A 20076-nucleotide genomic window follows, 5' to 3' on the forward strand; every position below is an offset into this window, starting at 1 on the left:
GTCAAGTAAGAGGGGAAAAGGCTATTGATGCTGATAGACCAAATCAAGAATACTGATTCATTTTAATCCCATCACTATTATTTAAACTGTGGTAGCTTCCAAATGATCCACTCAGGAAGAGACTGTGCAACACTATACTAGATTCGGTGTAGTATGATCTGGTCCCTGCCCCAGGGAATGTACAATGTGTCTGTATGCCAGTTTCATCGAAACTGACCTTCTTCCTGTACAATTTGCTTAAGGTACAACTCTCAAATATGGAATCTTGTCAGTGTGCATAGTCATGTTATGTTAAGTTTGATGATTACCAATATCAAGAATAAAACTGTAGAATCTTTCCTTTAAAAAAAAAAAAATTTCCCTGTTCCCGCTCAGCTGCACACCTCCAAGAACACTACTTCTTATTTTTAGTCAATAATTAAATTGAATACTGGCTTTTACCATTTAAAATGAAAAAACAAATGAAGCCTTGCTAATTAATCTACTACATGGTGTGTAGTAGCAATAATTCCCTCAGCATCACCCTCAGACCTGTATAGTTAGCAACTTATTTTTATAAGAGATCCCTTGTTACACTGAGGGATGACCTATGACTGTCCACAGAGAAGAGAAATATAATCTACAATCATCTTGCTGGATACATCTATGAAATTTGATAACACTGCTCATGTCTTCTCTGAGAAGCTGCAGTGCTGAACAGAAATGGCCTGGACCAGCTGTGGCCTTTGCTTTCGCACCCAGCCTTGAGGGCTGTCATTATTATTCCCTCTCACCTACCTAATAATCTCACAAGCCTCAGTCATCTCCCCCTTATTAATCAGTACTTCTGTATGAAGGGCTGGTGAGCCTAGCGTTATGCAGTGGGCACCAGCTCTGTGTTTTCTGTGTCAAATATAATAAATAGCACACTTCTAGTGCTTAGCCAAAGTCAACAACTAGATGAAGAACAGCAGGCTAAGAGCTTGTGGTGATGCTGGCAGAGAGAAATACTTGCCTTGACATTAGCACTACTGATATGCTTGGGCATAGAGCTAGTTAGAAGAATGCAGAAACTTTTTCAGTCTCAATTCTTTTCATTAGAATTTTGAATTTTTGGAAGAATTTGACTACTCTGTAAGCTGGCCAGATAGGATTTTTGAGAAATTTGTTGCAATTTTGAAAAGCCAAAGGGGTGTGTTTATGCTCCACTCAGCACTGTTTGCAAGATCAGGCTGCCTAATGCCAGTAGTGTATAGAAATTGGCATAAAAATGTTAGATACTGAGAGAACAAATGTGAAATTTATAATTATGCATCCACCAGCCTAAGCAGCATAAGTAAACTGACCTAACCCAACTCCTCCCTCCCCCCCCCATGTAGATAGTGCCATCGACCTACCACTTCTTGGGGAGGGGTTCTCCTGTCAGTGTAGGTAGTATCTACATTGAAGCGCTGCAGTGGTGCACATGCGGTTGTAGTATTTCAGTGAGGACAAGCTGTTAAATCACATGCTCAGCCATACAATAAGAAAACATTTGGATTCTGACAATCATGCTCTTCCTTAAGAATTAAATAGAGATCAAATCAAATGCCTGTTTTGAGAGTGTAATTAATATTTTATGATCAGTTACCCATGATTAAGGCTAAGATTTTGTCATGGATATTTTTAGTCACATTATAAATGCTGGATGCAAAGCAGGGTCCCGACTCCAGTTTTGAGAACTCCTGCACTAGGCTAACAAAGAGTTTTTGAAAATTGTTTGCCTATTCCAAATCTACTTTTCCCCTTACAATGTTGTTAAACAAGAAACTAAATCAAATGAGCAAGTTCAGTTCTTTAAGGTAAGATAGGAGCAGTACTGCTTGGTTGTAGAGGGTACCTCATAAGTATGTTTGGAAGATGTAAAAATACAGCATTGCTCCAGGAATTGCTGCCTCTTTTAAAAAAAAAAAAAAAAAAAAAAAAAACTGTTCAGATTTCTCCTTTTCTGTGCATGCTGGAATTCCTACAGCTCTCTCCCCCTTATTTTGGAAGTCGACACAATTGGTGCACAGCCTTTCAGGAGTGTTCAGAATGCATTGCCTACAGTTGCTGGCCAGTTCCACTGGCCCTTGCTGAGAAGTGCACGACCATAATTTCACCTCCTTCCTACTGCTTTCGGGGTGATTGCCCACCAGGGCGATGGAGGGGCTCTTTACGCCCATCTCCCTTGCACAGCCACATTGTCACAGTCTGGCCTGATATTTTGTTTAAAGTAGGTATTGTAGTAATCGTGGGATAAAGTCTATGGAATACTCCATGCCATAGTTTATTGCCAAAATTACCATATTTTGCAAAAGGATTCTCTCTCTTTTTTTGGTAAAGATTATACGGCTCCTTTTTTTTCCTACACAATATATCTTAGGTTACTACAGCAAAGAAAAACTTCTCTCTTTCACTCCTGTAAGTGGCACATACCATTTCCCTCACCTGAAGGAAAAAAAAGAATTCAGCTGACTGTAACACTGATTTTCATGATGGAATATTTTTCTTTAATTTTTAACTTGTAGCTTTCTTATAAACCAATATTGAAATGCAGTTTAGCAGACCTTTTATTAATAATTCCATAGATCATACCTAATAAGTAGCTCTGTCATTAATATAAATATCATATACGCAGACTTTGGAAAAGGAATTCATGGCTACTGTTGATTGATATTGCTCAAATATAGACACTATATTTTCCATTGTACATTTTTGCTGAATTTTTAAATGGGGTTTTTTACACCGTAAAAATGTAAAGGAAAAATTAAATGCATGATTTCATTGCTAAACTAAAAGCATACAGAAAAGATTCACACTTTTTATAGCTTGTGTTGAGAGAAGCTACTTTTGTGGCACAAATGCCCTTCTTTGTTTCTTACAAATAACTGTATTCATTGACACAAAGCACAACTGTTATAAAAGTATTAGTATGCAGATGCTCTGCTGTTTTGTTAATGCATTTAATTAAATACAGTATCACTATTGTTTTTCTCCTTAGTTGAATGCATTTAATTAAATACAGTATCACTATTGTTTTTCTCCTTAGTTGAATTTGTACAATGGTATAGAATCTAAACCAGTGTTAAATAATTTAAAATTAGTTATTGTTTCTGTTGCTTGCAAAACCACATCTTGCTTCACTCCATCAAGAAAACTATGGTGATAAACTAACAAAATCTGGTAAAGCTTTGATCCTTCAAGGCACCAATGTGTAAGTACCCTGGGAACATTCAGCATAAAAATAAATACACTGTAGAAAGCAAAAGAACATAGCTGCAATATTTTTAATAAACAGGCTTCTTTTTTCAGTTCAGAAAGCCTTAATTGATCATTGCTGCTGCTTAAATATAATTTTATCCCTGAAGACAATTTTTAATTGGAGGGAAGAACTAAATTTCCTTTCTAGCTAGTTGATATATTTTCAATTCAGGTAATAGCCAAAACTGCATACCTTACACATTAGCCTTCTCCAGGAAGTTAAACTGTAGCTTATTTACTAATTTATATGTGTCAGATTATAATTTTTTGTAGGTCTGTATTTGCAGATTAATTCTGTCATACAGATAAAATTACTCCAAGCAGATGAATTTTATTGCCTAGTGTTTGCAATATGATCAGTTGTGCCTTGTTCTGAATCCATTCTTAATAAAACTACTTTAATACACATTATTTTAAAAAAAGAAAGATAACCCCAGAATGCTCTTCTAAAGTGTTGGGTTGAATCAGCAAAGGGCAAGCACTTAGAAAAGCACACATCACAGCATAGTCAGATCCAGATCCCTTCTCAGTGCAACAACTACCCAATCAAATTGTAGAAATTCATGAGGTAATCAAGACATCAAAAATACCATATGCCCAGTTATTCCTGATCCTACTGAAGTCAGTGGAAGTTTTGTCAATGACTTGAGTCTATTTCCTCATCCTGATCCCAGATGAGTAATCACTTCTAATAATGTTTCTTTGCAATCAATCAGAAACCTCATTTATTTCATACATTTCTTACAAAAAAAAAAGCCAACTGTGACTGACAGCTGAAGAACTTGCCTGAGTTACTAATTTACTACTACTCTTCATTGGAAATGAGCTTGATTTTGCAGTACATAGTCTACACCAACTCACATTTTTCAATGGAAGTGGGAGCTGCTGAGTGTCTCAGCATGGGTAGACAGATTTGAGCCAGTGCACTAAAAATAGCAGTGTGGACACAGCTAGCGCTTGGACCCAGGAAGGTCAGCCAGGGTAGCCAGCCTAAGCTGCCATCAGGGCTGAACCTTTAAGCTGAGCAAGTGTAAGCCTATCCATTGCTGAAAACCATATCTCCCAGCTGCTGTGTAGACATGCCCTCTGACTTCCAAATAGCATACTGAAGCACATTAGAATGTAACCCAACTTAGAAAAGTTGGCATGAGTGTAATGTTTGTCATTTTACTAAACAGCAACAGGCTGGGCCCTTCACTGAGGTGGTGTGAGGGAAAAGGAGGGTAAGATGTTTCTTACAAGCAGACCTGCAAGTATAACTAACATGAGATCAGCTAAGACTATGTGAATGGCAATATGATTAAGTGAAAACCTGTTTGCATTCCCCCATCCCCTCTTCAATATGTGGTTTTTACATTTGGAAGAAATGGGGAAACAAATCAGGCAGAGGTTTTCTTTTTAAGTAGTGTAGCTCAGATTCAATGGAGATTTGTACGTTAAAGAATTCTAATAGACTCATACAGTGGGAGTTCCATCCTGTACAACATTGAGCTTAGAGTTAGAAAAGTTGTAATGTCATGCAAAGAGGGGTTGAAGTGGAAATACAGCCCCAGTCTTTTTATGGTCCTATACTGTGGTCTTTAGAAATAGTGAGAAGAGTGGTCAATGTAAAGAATTTCTCACCTTACATCAAGTACAGAGATGGCAATTGGAGACATTGACAATGAAGCAGAGTTATCACCTACAACAAACATTGAGGTGATTTGATAGGCTATAATTGCAATCATTTACAACACACAGCAGCTGTTTTTATTAACCTATTTCCAAACACTTTTAATTATAAACATACTGACCACCGTTCTAATTTTAAAACCTAAAAGAAGTCATGTAGTCCCAGTGCAAGTTAAATGTGAGAACACAGTTCAGTTGCAAGATAGATTAATTCGCTGAAAGGCATTTGGAGAGAGAGAACATATTCTATGGATTTTGCATGAAACAACTCACTCAAAGCAAGTGAAAGAAAGCAGCATTGTTCCAGTGCTCTGTTTTTCATAGGCCTGTATTCATATCTCATTCTTGTTGTTTGTAGGAGAGGCAGATGTGAACCAGAACAATGGGACCTCCACTAAGAGCACAGCGGTGACAGACTCCAAGGGCACAGCAGACTCAAAGAATGCCTGGAAGGAGGCCAACCCAGCTGACACGGTTGGTCGCCCCCACTTGATCCGCCTCTTTTCCCGAGATGCCCCAGGAAGGGAGGACAACACCTTCAAAGATCGGCCTTCAGAGTCAGACGAGCTACAGACCATTCAAGAGGACAGTGCTGCAACTTCAGAGAACTCGGATTTGATGGCTTCACAGAAACGCTCCTCTTTCCGGCACGGATCAAAAATGGCAACTGCAAGCACCATAGACCATGCTAGACATGGATCTCCAAGGCACAGAGACTCGGGTCTACTTGACTCGCTGGGCAGATTCTTTGGAGGTGAAAAACAAGTTCCCAGGAGGGGCTCGGGCAAGGTGAGCTCTGAGGAATAGAACAGCTACAGCAACATAAAATACAAATTAAAAAGGAAAGAGTAGGAGAAAAAAAGAAAGGTGAACTAGGTAACCACCATAGAGCAAGAGTTGATTTAGCTAGCAGGAAGGTATTACATATGTCTGATATGATGTTTGGCTTCAATAAGAAATACAATAGCATAGCACTAGAAAATGTTATGAGCTTGCGACAGAGCACATTTATCAGTTCCTAGGCAGAACCACTCTTCCAGTGTCTGGAAATCAAGAGTATTTATAAATCAGGGTGTGGCTCTGGAGACCTTCCTGAGAGACTTGTGAACATTTTATAAGTGGTGTATTATCTGTATATTGAACAACTTAGGGAGAAGCTTCAGGCTGCTTTTTGTTTTTTTTCTTTCAAGACCATTTTATCTCATATTTCTCAAAACTAACAGGCACAGAAGCATGAGAATCTTATGACTATTCTGCACTAGTGCTGGGGATGAACTTGAAAATGGGTCTTCTTCCTTCTCTAATTTCTATGAGTGATTCTTTTGTTGGAGTCTGCCTCACCAGCCTGTACTGTAATATCAGCACAGCTTTGTAAGACATGTGAATGTGGTTGCTGATGGAATAGTGTGTCAGAAATTCTCTGGAAACATGAACTTCCTATGGTCAAGCTATTTGATCCTGAGTGCAAGGGAGGAGAAGGAATAAATCACAATTGTACCTTCAGACATCTGTGTATTGAATACCAGAACTTCTATGACCTCTGAGTGTTAACAATTATGAAATTTAGCATAAGAAAACATCCCACTCATGCAGGAAATAGAGGTGCTGAGATGTAGAAAGTAGTGTATACTCCTGCCCATTCCAGGATTAGTATACAGTTTTATAAGGGTGCTGATATTTCCTTAAAGCTTTGGTTCCTTGATCTGTTGTTTGAGCTTTAAATTTAAAGTTTGCATAGTCTGTTGCTGTATGAATGTAACAGATCAGTATGTCTTGATTTGTGTTTGATCTGTTTTTTGCTACAGTAATCTAGAGTAGGTACTTTGCTTTAAGAAAATATCACACTGGTGGGTAGCCAAAGAAGTGAAGTTCATCCCTATGTGCCATGTAGTACAAAATACTCACTTTGGGGGCAGTTTCTTATAATCCTCTTCCCTCAATGAAAATTTGCAAGTAATAACCTGCTGTTGGGAGCACCACAGATACATTAAATTAGCTAATAAACTAAACAGCTGTAATCCCATTTTGTTGTGCAAAGCATTGAGAAGTTCAGATCATAATAAAACCATACTCATCAAATCACAATTTTTTTTAATCAAACATACTTAGAAGCTATACGTCATGTGTACAGTAAGAGCTTGCATTAATTTCCATTAGCAATATGGCCTAGTGTGTCAGACACTGGACTGGGAGTCAGGTTCTATTCCTGGACCTACCATTGACTTAAGTGAGTCATTTAACATCTCTGTTCCTCTATCTGTAAATGAGGGATTATAATGTTTGCCCACCTATGAAAAACTATGTAAGGGCAAAACATTGCAACTGTGCAGTGAGCAGTCATTGTCTTGCTGAGGGGGAAATTCTTTTCTTAGAATCCCTTGGTGAGTTTCTTTCATTGCAACAGGCATGAGTCACTCCTGATATTGATGGTGATTTGAAATGGATTTGAAATGTGGTTGGCTAGCTTCAACTCTTGCTATTAATGTGTAATTACAGCATTGAGTTATCTAAAAACCAGTATATTAATTCTCTTTATATATCAGAGGATCAGTGTAAAATAGTATTAGAATCTGCATGCAGAAAAAATAAAGCAGGTATTTTTTGTGTAGCAATAAAAATGAAATCAATTTTCAGTGGTGATGGTAGTGATCTAAATTGGGTGCAAATTGTAGATTCCTGTATTTACCAATCATTGTGTATCTATTTACCTTGAGGAGTTAGTATATAGTCATGTACTAGACAATGAAGTCTCTTCTCTCTTGTATCTTGGTTGATCTTCAGTGCTCTGTCAGATTAAGGGCAGGAATGACTGGAGTGGAAAATCTCAACAGCAAACTGTGTCCGCAGAGCAAAACAAAGCTTTCTGCATGAGTCCAAACAATTTTTAAGCCGTGAATAAAACTGCTTTTTTAAATAAGTGCTTTTAATGTTTTAAAGTGCTGCCTTACATAGCTAAGCTGTAAGCACATAGGAACTAGTATTTTGGCCAAAGTCAGTGATAATCTTTGAACAAGCAACACTGAGCTCTAGTGCCAAAGCATTTTGTTGTTGTCCCCAGAAACAATAACACTGATGAATAAAAACATATTGTAGGAATCCATTCCAGGAATCCAACAAGTTCCCTGGCCTTTTGTTTCAATTAGTGTTTCATAAAGCTTAAAATCAATGTCATACAGTCATCTCAAATAGTTTGGGTGTCAGGAAAGGTTTGTGCTCCATATGTTTGTGTATAAATAAGAGGAGATCTAGATGTCTGATATTCTCATTTGTATGGAAAACCAAAAGAAATTAATTGCTGAATTATATAGAATCATAGAAGAAGACTGAGTGCACCCTGAAAGCATTTAAAAAAAAAAGCCCAAAAGAACTCACGCCATTTTCCAGATTTGCTGCGTAAGATATTGCAGAAGATGCTTCCTAGAGTGAATTGTAAGGGGAAATACAAGGTATTTTGGGGACTGTGTTTATGTTGCTTGAATTAGTTTTGTAACAAGTGTGCAGCTTTGTGCGTTTAAGAGCTATTCTGCTGCTGCCTTTGTTGTGGTCTCTCCCTAACTAGTGCCATCTCATGCACCACTAGGAGCATATATCTGAACTGCCCACACCAGTAGATACTGGAATGTAGAGAAAACAGTTGTTCTTTGTGCAGACTGAGGGCCGACATTCAGGCATAACACATTATAAATTCCTCATGGAGGCATATTCTTCTTAGACCAATGGGTGACAAGTACATAATATTCTCTATTGTTTAAAGAGAGGTGGGATGGGAACAAAATAATATCTGTTTTGTGGCCTCCAGAGAACGAGTTCTCCCTTACCCTGGAATTTTGGAGCTGTTATGGAAGGTGGGAGTTCTGGGGGAGTAAAATAAAAATAGACCCTCTAGAATGTAAGGAGAGATTGTCTCCTTTCAGTGGCAACAGCTGTTTGCCATTTTTTTTCTTCCTTCTACCAAGATTTTTGATAGCTGAAGCATATCAATCTCACACATGTGACTTTTGTATTTTTTTTTAAGTAAAAATAATCCTAATGAAGCCAGTGTTACGTAATCATATACGGCCTGAATCTGCTGTGCTTGTGGCAGAATCATTATCACTACTGGTGGAGTAAGGCTAAGTAAGGATGACAGAATCAAGGCCCTACAAAAATACTCAATGCAAGACAAAGTTTCTTTGAGGTGTTAGTGGTAGCTAGTAGTAGTGTTTCCTTTTTCATCTCTATAGAATTTAACAGGGCAAATTTCAATTTTTAAAATGGATTAAAACAATTTGGAACAGTCAGGATGATCAGATCTGTCCAATCCCTATTTAAAGTTTATGCTTACAATGTGCTTTTTCAAAAGACTAAATTTGTAAATTACATTATCAGAATTTTTATTTCTTGATTTTAATGGCGAAATTATTGTGTTTTCTACCACATCTTGGATTGTTAGCCAGTAACTTTTATACCCCAAACTTTAACATTATCTGCTCGCCTAATAAACTTGAACTAGGTTTGTATGGTATGGTGGAACCTATGAAAAACACCTTAAATAATAACTCAAGGGCCAGACTTGATTACTAATACAGCCTTTGGCATTTCAAAGCCATGTGTATCTGCTGTTTGCATTACTGCTCAGTAAGTACACATTTTTACATTCACACTCATGTGCTATCTGCATAGGGCCTACATTTCTCACATAGCCAAAGGAAGTTACAGGGGTGTAAAGAATACAGCATCAGGACATAGGCTTTCCTTTCCCAATGTGTGAAGCAGTATATAGAGTATTTATTACATTGAGCTCATCGACAAATTGGGCAAAATAGTGGTTTTAATACTGCAAACAAAGTTTGTTCACCAAGGAATGCCCAGCCGAAATCTTCAAATAATAAATGTACATAGATTTGCTAGAATCACAGCTATTTAATTGTGTTCTTTTAACAGAAAAATCCTTTTATTCCATATCTCAATGTGTAAACCCCACCCTACTGTCTCTTTTGTTCAGGAGTCTAACACAATACACCCAGTGCACTGAGGGTCTGGAAAAATATCAGCTCAGTCTATGCTTGTTCTAATTTAAAGTTGTGTTATCATAATGAGCAACAGACTTCCAAAGTATAGGAAATGCTCAGATTGTAATTATTTACTGTGACCTTCCTCTTAATTCTTAGTTGTCTTGGGGGGAAAATCCTCTTGTGTTATCCACTGTTTTTGTACGCTGACCTCATGTATAAATGATGGACTTGTTAAAAAAAAAAAAAAGTATTTGATGTATTCAATGATGCTAGCTTTATGGGGGCTGTAATATAACATTATTTTGTTTTCATCTTTTGCTTTATATGTGCTTCAACATTTATATTCATTTATTAAAATCACAGATCTGGTGTACTAATTCCTTAGTTTGTTTTTAACTATCTTATTGTATTAACAATGCAGTTAAGTCCCTTTAATTTTTACTCATTATACACTGTGATACATATGAAATAGTCGCCAGCATCAGGGGACAGAAAAAGATAAGCTGCTTAAGTTGGTGGATCTAACAGTCAAAACTCATTAATGAGAGAGGCTGAATATTAGATTTAGCTGAGCTCCAGGAAAAAATCAGTGTGAATTAGGAATGTGTACGTTTTTGGTGAATATCATGGGACTACTGATGTTCAAGAAGTCATATTTCTAATTTACCTTCGTCAGAGCAGGATCGGGTCCTTATTTAGTAAAGATTGCCATCTCAGCACACTGGAGTGATTGGTGAGGGAGTTGGAGGCACTCTTGGTGGAACATTCCAGAGTTATTTCTCTTTGGAAAATATTAAAATACAGTGAATATATACTCAGCAAAAGAACACACAGAATGATCGACAGTGGGGTGCTCGGACTTTTGTACTGGTGACACCCTTCACACAGCAAGCCTCTGAGTGCGACCCCCCCCCCCGCCACATTAAAAACACTTTTTAAAACCATTATAAATGCTGGAGGCAAAGCGGGGTTTGGGGTGGAGGCTGACAGTTCCCAACCCCCAGTTTGAGAACCTCTGATCTACAGTGAATAAATGCATGTTGTCTAGGCTGCCACTTCTGGTTAGGGATTCATATCATTTGTAATTTTGGTACCAGCACCATTTCAGATTTGCTCTGTAGTTGTCTGGTCTCTATTTTTATATTGCAAGTCAGAGGCAATTCTCATTATCATGTATTAAATTACATAAAACATTACATATTGATGGCAACTACTGCAAATTACCAGGCAAGGGAAAAGATATGCTGCAGTATACAAAAATGTAGCACAAGCCAACAACTAAGGAGAGCAGGTGGGAGCATGACAACGGCATTTTGTGCCTATGAACGATTTGACTTGTATTAGAAATTGCCAAGATTATTATCCAGAGCAAGTACTATTTGGAAACCAGACTAGAGGAGGAGGGGTTGAAAATCAAGAATTGTTTGAATGGATAATTTTGAAAACATGACAGACTGCAAGAGTCCATTTGGCTATACACACATTTTACATTTGATCTAAATCTATGCTTCCTGCTCTGTGAATTGTTTCCTCTTTCTCTGAAGCTCAACAATGTATTCCATAAGCTATTCTTTGACACAGTTCTGCCCGAACAACCATTATACTCCAAAAAAAATTTTAAGATCTGGCTCCCTTTGTCTTGAGCCCCCTGCCAGTAACCTTTATCATCATCATCCTCATCACATCCCTCCAAAAAAATAAATTGACCTCTATTAGTATCTGATTGGAACAAAGGCTTTTACTTGGTCACTCTTGTTGTCAGATCAGTGATGACAGCGTCAGCACCTGAGCCAGGGCATTCAGTAGAGGGCCTCTGGAACTCATTCTGATGTTTTGCCAGATGCTTTGCTTCCTGAAAGCAGGCCCAGCAAGACTTGACCAGGCTCTGTCACCCAACCAAGTATGAGGATATATTGATTTTATTTTGCTATGATATACCCAGTGTTTGAGGCATTTATATTTAAATAAATACACAGAACCCTCCGCGGAGCAACAGTAACCTTCCTGTAAGGTGAACTATACACACAGGGTGAATATCACCCTGTGTAGAGGGCTTGGGTACAAACTAATTCCACTCAAGATCAAATGGTGAGATTTATGTGATACAAAAGACTTCTCTATACAGGAGTGAATTTCACCCACTATGCACTAGAGGGCATCATCCAGTACGCTCTTTGCTCCTTAATTCAGCCATAAATTAACCCTACTGTTGTAGTGTAGACTAGATTAAATGGTATTTTCTACTCACTGGCCCAGCTGACCACCGCGGTATCTGACTATAGTAGTTCTTCATTATTTGCTGTGTCCCCAATTTTTATAATCAATTCTTCTTCTCTCAGATGCCACAGCACCTTCCATCCCAGGATCGCAAAGTGCTTTACAGAAAATGACCTTACCCTGCAGCACTCTTGTGAGGTAGATATTATTAACCTATGGAGAAAACTCAGAGGTTAAATGAGTTGGCCAAGGTCATGCCACAAGCCTGCAGTAGTCAAGAATCCAGACCAGGTTTCCTGCCCTTTAGTACCATGATTGTAGGTATAATTAGAAAAGTTTTCTAGCTTTCATTTGAAATTTTCATCCAAGTTTTTTACATGTACTGTTTTATAAAACTCTGAAATTCCAGGCCTTAACCAGGCCCTGATAATACCCACTGTCCAGCCAGAAATGTTGCTTTTCAGAGCTACTCATTTTATATTTGAGTAATTGAGTTCAGCTTTCCATCCAATAATTTTTTTTCCTTTAACTCTTTTACTAGAACCTCCATGCTGTTGCAAGTTTTCTCTGTTGAAGCAATTTGACAATGACCATGAAATACACTGTTACATTGTGTAGAGAGATAGAATGCTTGATCCCTACCTGTTTAACAAACCCCATCTCTATAGTTCCCTTCTTTCATTTACAGTTGTCAAAATACCTTTGGGCAGCTAAAAGCATAATCAAGTTCTCACCAATATTTTTCACACTCCTAAAACCACATGGATAGTAGAAAGCCTGGGTAAAACTAGGTAGCTGAAACAGTGGGGGTGGGAGGCACAGAGAGAAATGCTAGCATTTTCTAGGTGCCAGGTTCAACTCTCAAACATTTTCTGGATGAATGAATTATTCAAGATCCATCACAAAGTAACACTGTCAAAGCAACAATGTTCAAATGGTTCACAAGGCAAATATTAGAACTTGTGGTGTCCCATGTAATCCACAATGAACTGTGGAACAACAGAGTTAAGTGAAAATGTGACTCAGGATCATCACTATCACCTTTCTGCCTGTCTGTTTCTGCAGTCAACTGTATTACTGTTCACTCTGTCATCATCTCTATCATTTATTCTCTCCACCTATCTTTTTGGCTCTATATCATCTTTCCCAGGAAGATAAATATTCATTACTGGGCTAGGCTTTAAAGATCCTAAAGTCATCTTATTTCTCTAGCAAATGACCTGCTGTGCCACCTTGTGGAAGTCACTTTACCTATCTCAGTTTCCTCAAACCAGGATGATGATATGCTTACCCACCTCACTGGGGAGTTGTGGGGCTCAGTGAGTTAATTTTTGTAAAGAAGTGAAAGATGAAATAAATGATATAATTGTTAACCTTTATTCTATGTCAGTTTCAGGTCTGCAGGTGGAGAAAAGAGAAGCATCCTGCTGACACACTGAAATACTATGCCTGCAGTGTCTTCACTAGATTTTTGTCAAAGACAAACCACAAACATTTGTGGAGTGTCTAGAATAGCATCTGCAAAGGTGTTAGCAAACAAGTTAATTGGCACTCAAGTTAAAATGAGAGCACCACCTTTTGTCTAAATGGACCCATAGTTCTGTAATGCTGATATGTAAAGCAGTAGGGGTTCAGCCTCATCTAAAATCAATGCCATCCCACTGTTCCCTCATTAAGGGAGCTAAACAACAGTCAGGGGGTAAAGGTCCTGAAATGCAGTACCAACTTCTACTATTTGCAACCAGAATGAATGCTGAGCCCATTGTCACCTGTGCCCAAGCCTTGGGGTGGCAGCAAATTTTTGGTGCTGCTAAGGAGACTGGGCCATATTTTCTATGAAGGAAATAGGTGTTCTTATCGAAATGTAGTGCGTGCACACTGAGCATGCTGACACCTGAATTCACATGTTCAAAATGAGTATTTCTAATCTGCATCTACCCACCAGGCAAACACAAGTTTGTCAAGGTAAGCACTAAGTGAAGGAATGACTAAGGAGCTCAGGTTTGGGCACCAAGTTTCACCCTATTCACACATGCATAATTCCTCTCTGTAAATCTCTATTCAGGAATCAAGGATTTGGCATTATGTTTTGAGGTGGGCCTAATGCACAAAGTTCAAATCTGAATCTAAACTCTCTGGAGGAGAATTTGGATCCAGGGTTTAATTCAGTTAGCTCAGGTTTAATACAATGTCTGAACCAAACTTCCCCGAAGTTCAGAAGCACGTTCTATATGGCTGTATTATAAGTTAAGGTGAAACTCACCCCTGTACAGAAGACCAGCGTAAATCCTGTCCACCACTTAAACACCTCAGAGCTGATTTTATTCCATTAATCACTGTCAATATAAATTTCTTGTTGGGTTTAACCATTAGCTACTGCACATTTCATAAGCGGGTTTGATACTAATGGTAGAGATCCATGCATCTTGTTCATAACTTTTACTACACTCTTGGGTAATATGACACATTAGATACTTGTTGCCAATAAGCAATTCCATTGTTGCTTTCACTCGGAGTGAAGGCCATAACCTTTACTTTTCCTGTTTGATGAACTTTAGATCAGCTTTTTTTGTGTTTCTTACACATACCATAATGGAAACAAAGTCTCACATTCTTTAGCAAACTTTTACCTTTCAATACAGGATCATCAGCCAACAAAAGGAAAAGATTATATAGTACACATAGAATTAATTATCTACAAGAGTGAAAACACTTGAATTCAACACTTAGACTCACTCCTAATATATTATATTCTTTCAATGTAAGATGGAATCTCAACTATATATATTCCTGTATGGCTCAGAAAGATCTGAGGGGTTTTTAATTTTCCCAAATTACACAAAACACTCACCTTAAGCACCAGAAAGATGATTTGGATTCATTGCACTGCTTAATGAAAACAGAAAAAGACCAACAACTTGCAGTCTGTAAGGATATTACTACCTCCAGCATAGCTACTTAGATTGTTTACCCAGTATTAAGAACACTTGAGTGATTTTCTTAATCATGGACATTTGCTGCAAAAAAATTCCCTAATCTTCCAAAGAAACATTAATGATACAATAAAATAGACTAAACTGACGGCAACTTTGGGGAAATCTTTTAAAGTATTCGTTAAGAATGTTCTAACATCAAAGATGGACACTAATCATCACTTGATTATAACAGGCTTCTGTAGTGTTTCCTATCACACAAGGTGTGATAACCCCACTGGTCCCTTTCATTACAGCAAATCTGTTGAGTTCAGTATACTGTGAGAGGCAGCTTTCCTTTGATCCACTTTATTAGGTATAATAATCCATTCTCACATTTTCTTTAGATAACATACTGGTACTTTTCCCCCTGCCTGATTCACTTGTGCAAGTCTCTCTGATTTGGAAAGTCAGCTCACCCTGACTTTTATGCATTTTTTCCCCAAAAATGAACCCATCAAAGGCCCTTCCCCCAAAAAGGCATTAAAACTGCACTCCAAAGCACAAATAAGTTTAGCAGAGATCTCTGCGGCAAAGGGTCTCACTAGCCCGATTGAGTCCACTGATGATAACCCAGAGTGCATAATTCTATAACTTCTAAATGCCATGGATTTATTTCATCAATTGTACTGAAACCTGTAGCACTATTGATACTGGATTTGGGGATGTTTTCAGCCATTCAGGAAGCACCCACTGACTTGCACAGAGGGGGAAATATTTGAATAGGTAAGTTTAAATGACTAATGCTGAATACTACCCACAGACTTATTAACAGGTACATGCTGCACAGACATCTGTTTAACTCAGTATTTGCTGTGCAGTTCAACCTCTAACATTTTAGGTCAAATATTAGTCTTCTGAAAATCAAGCCACTTACTTTACTTTTAGCCACAAACTCAAGTTGGCATGTGTCCCTTGACTTATTGTGCTATTGCCCCTTTCATGGCTTTTTGGCTATTCAGGAATTGTCTTACACCATGTTTATATAGTGCCTAGCACAATGGGACTCCAATTTCAGTTGGGGGGTCTCTAGATGCTACTTTAATAAAAATAATAATACTACAGCTTCTTGCAGAATATACACAACTCTAAACAGGCTTGCATTATGAGAGCCTCTAGCCACTCTCACCCACGACCCATTTTCACTTATAAGATTATTTGAAAATGAGTCCTGGGAAGTTGTAGCTGACAAGTTTCTATATTACAATAAAATCTCTTGCTCAGGATTTAAGCCTATTTCATGTTCTTTATTTAAACTGGTGACAGCAGAGATGTTAGTAAGAGAGCATTCTTAAATCTATTGACAAAACAAAACAAATTAGTTACTCATTAAACTGCCGGTTGCAGAGGATTGAGGAGCTAGACGGCACAGGGCGTTAGTAACAGAGCATTTCACTTCTAAATTGTTAGGTCATACCCACCCTAGGAAGAGATTATACTGCAAGGATCTCAGCTCCCTTAACATCAGTGGGAGCAGAGAGTGCTCAGTCTTTCATAGAAGATTAAGACCAACTTAAATAACAGCAAATAATTGTTGCTATATGTCTGGTAGCCCATATAAAATGAACTGGAAGTATCAATTCAGTCTCTCATGGGCATGTATCTTCATCACAAATTGAGTCCCTTTCAAGCAGATTAATTTTTAAATAAAAACATAACACCAGTAAAATGATTTTGAAGCAGTTTCCTCTGAAAAGGACCTTGTCATGCAAATTTGGCCTCAAGTAAAAAAGTTATTTCAAAACATACAGCCGATTGAAAGATTTCCAGGAGTGTTTTTGTTCTTTTTAATTCCAAAGTTACATTTTCCTTCAGTGTTCAAAACTCATGCTAATAATACTGTGCTAATGCATGAGAGCTATAACGTGAAATTTCCAGGAAACTGACTACAATCTACAGTTCACAAATTCCAAGGCCAGAAGGGACCATTGTAATCTACTCTGACCTCCTCTATAACACAGACCATAGAACTTCCCCCAAGTAATTCCTAGAGCAGATCTTTTAGAAAAACATCCAGTCTTCATTTAAAATTTGTCAGTGATAGAGAATCCACCACAACTCTTGGTACATTGTTCCAGTGGGTACTGTAATTACCCTCATTGTTAAAATGCACATCTTATTTCCAGTCTGAATCTGTCCAGCTTCAACTTCGAGCCATTGGATTGTGTTATAAATTTCTCTGCTAGCTCAAGGAGCCCATTTTCCAATATTTGTACTCCATTTGGAACCTACACACTGTAATCAACCAACCAACATTTAACCTTCTCTTTGTTACGCTAAATAGACTGAACTTCTTGAGTCTGTCACTATAAGGCATATTCTCTAATCCTTTAATCATTCTCGTGGCTCTTCTCTGAGCCCCTTCCAATTTATCAACATCCTTCTTGAATTGTGGACATCAACAGTGGACGCTACTCCAGCAATAGTCACATCAGTGCCAAATACAGAGGTAACCTAACCTCTCTACTTCTACTCAAGATTACCGTTTATGCATCTAAGGACTGAATTAGCCCTTTTGGCCACAGTATCGCACAGGGAGCATTCGTTCAGCTGATTATACACTACAAATCCCAAAGTTTTTTTTCATTATTACTGCTTCCCAGGATACAGTTCCCCCATCCATCCTGTAAGTATAGCCTGCATTCTCCATTCATAGATGTATACATTTATTAGTATTAAAACACATTATTTGTTTGCACCCAGCTCAATGAACATAACTAGTTCATTTTCATCCTCCATATGGAGAAACTCAAAAAATAAACAATAGCATACATTGTGAAAAGTAAATTAGATTATAAAAATGACTTCAGTTTTCCTCATCTAAATTCCAGATGTGTTATTTATAACAAAGGTTAAAAATTGTTTTAAAATTAATTTAAGCCTGATCTTTAGAATATTATTGCCACTATTACATTTTAAATATTTACTGATAATTCAGGGTTTGATACTACATTTACTTGCCATTATTTATTTATGTATTTATAGAAGCAATCCTGTTACAGTAAGATTTTCAAAGGCACAAATGGCAGTTCACTCCCATTAAAAGTTTTTGTGTGTTTGAAAATAAACTTTGTTGAATTGCATGAGTAAGCATTGCAGGATTTATCGTCATGTTTGTACCAAGGGTAGTCAGACAAGTATTTTGTGGGATATGTTTTAGTACTACCACTTATATGCCTGTTACTGATTATGATCAAAGAACCACAAAAGGATGACAAGTGCTAGTAAGCATAGTATTGGTTTTTCGGTGAAGTGTTGCGTAAGACAGTTTGAAACGGATGTGATATGTACACTAACAGATTATGGTTTATAAACCAGCATAAATGGAGAGCTGTTTTATGCAAGTATTAAATTAAGCACCCATTGTACCTGAAAATGTGTCATGGCAGAGGTATAAAGACTAAATTAGAAACTTCCTCACTTTGCCTAAAACCCAATGTGGATGAGAATGAAACTTTGATTCATAGTACTGTGTTGAAAAGTGGGCTTTGCTGTTGCTCTAAGACAGCCCCTGGAGTATATTAATGTGGGCAGTGTCAATACATAAGTTACAGGATGGAGGTAGAGCACAGGGAGGACATATAATGGTAAAACTGCTGTTAACAATGAAAGTGCTTGTCTGTCAATTTCCCTCTGCAACAAACTCAAGGTTATTTCTTTATCTCTGTCTGACTTAGAGCCCAATTATACAAGTTGTAAAGCCAATATTCATGAAATTTAAATGAAACAATGGCAGAATCCAACTTTGCTGTCTGACACAAAAAAGACATTTTACTGCTCAAATCTGCACGGGTAATTTTATTCATGAGAGTAGTTCCATTCAAGATGAATGAATACAGTTATGGCTATGGACAAACCAACATCACTGGGGGTTGATGAGTTAAATATCAAACTCATTGCTAATAAATCCGAAGGGGAAAAAAGGCATTTTAACAAATCCTCAAAGTATGGGAGGCAAAGGTTCAAAAACAAAACACCAAATCAGGTACATATTTTGTACTGGCAATTTCACCTGCAGTAAGGGACATCAAAATCTGAACTATGAGGTAGTTGTAATGTCGCGACTCAAAACAGTGTGGCTTTGGCCCATCTTAATGAGTAAAATGAACAGTCTTGAAATTCCCAAAATAACCAGCAACGAACTACCCAAGTAGTGTTCTCTCTGACTCTCTTTTCAGATGATAGTACAGAGACATCAGCTACACACAATTTCTGAATTTGAGTGCCAAAAGCTAGACCCATATTTAGGCATCCAAAGACAAGATCTGATTTCAGAAGTGCTGCGCACCCACAACTCTCATTTAAGTTGGTTCGAGATGCAGGTATTCAGAACCTTTAAAAATCAGGCCACTCCTGTACCAGAAGGTAACCAGATTTGAAAAATTTTGACCTATATATTATACACAGTATCTGCAGTAAGTGAAATGAAAACTTGTTCTTGGCTAATTAACAAAGTTTCCCGAAGAAATTCTTAGAAGCTTCTTTTTTAAATTAATGATACTATATCTACCAATTTCACAATGAAGTCACAAACTGATGTATTGAAATCTAGGTCTAGGAAGTTCTCCCACAAAAACAGGCAAATGCATACGCTGTAGCATGAAACTAGTCAAACAGAGGGACCTTTGCTTTTCACCTCTCTCTGGAATACAGAGCAGGGTTCATTCACTAGGATCAGCTGATTGAGGCCCCGACACCAAGCTTTCTGTGAATATTGGGGAATGGAGTCTTTGGGTATGCCTACTCTACAAGCACTACAGTGGCGCGGCTGCAGTGTAAATGCTTGCTGCAGTGATGGAAGGGGTTTTTCTCAGGCCCTCGAGAAGCTTTGCTAGGTTGACAGAAGAATTCTTCCATCGACCTAGCAGGGTCTATACCAGGTCTTAGTTTGGATTAATTATGTCTCTCATCCCTGAGCAGGGTAGCTACGTTGGCCTAAGTTTTTAGATGTAAACTCTGTT

General features: G+C 37.9%; 1 protein-coding gene across 2 annotated transcripts in view; it reads left to right on the top strand.

Annotated features, from left to right (window-relative positions):
• Positions 1–20076, top strand: part of MBP (myelin basic protein) — a 187339-nt gene that overhangs the window by 149694 nt on the left and 17569 nt on the right. For both annotated transcript variants that reach the window (XM_050941860.1, XM_050941861.1), the window contains exon 4: positions 5291–5721. In XM_050941860.1, the coding sequence (XP_050797817.1) occupies positions 5291–5721 (431 nt within the window). The remainder of the gene's footprint in view (positions 1–5290; positions 5722–20076) is intronic.

The sequence above is a fragment of the Gopherus flavomarginatus genome, chromosome 2 (genome assembly GCF_025201925.1).
Source record: "Gopherus flavomarginatus isolate rGopFla2 chromosome 2, rGopFla2.mat.asm, whole genome shotgun sequence".
Lineage (NCBI taxonomy): Eukaryota > Metazoa > Chordata > Testudines > Testudinidae > Gopherus > Gopherus flavomarginatus.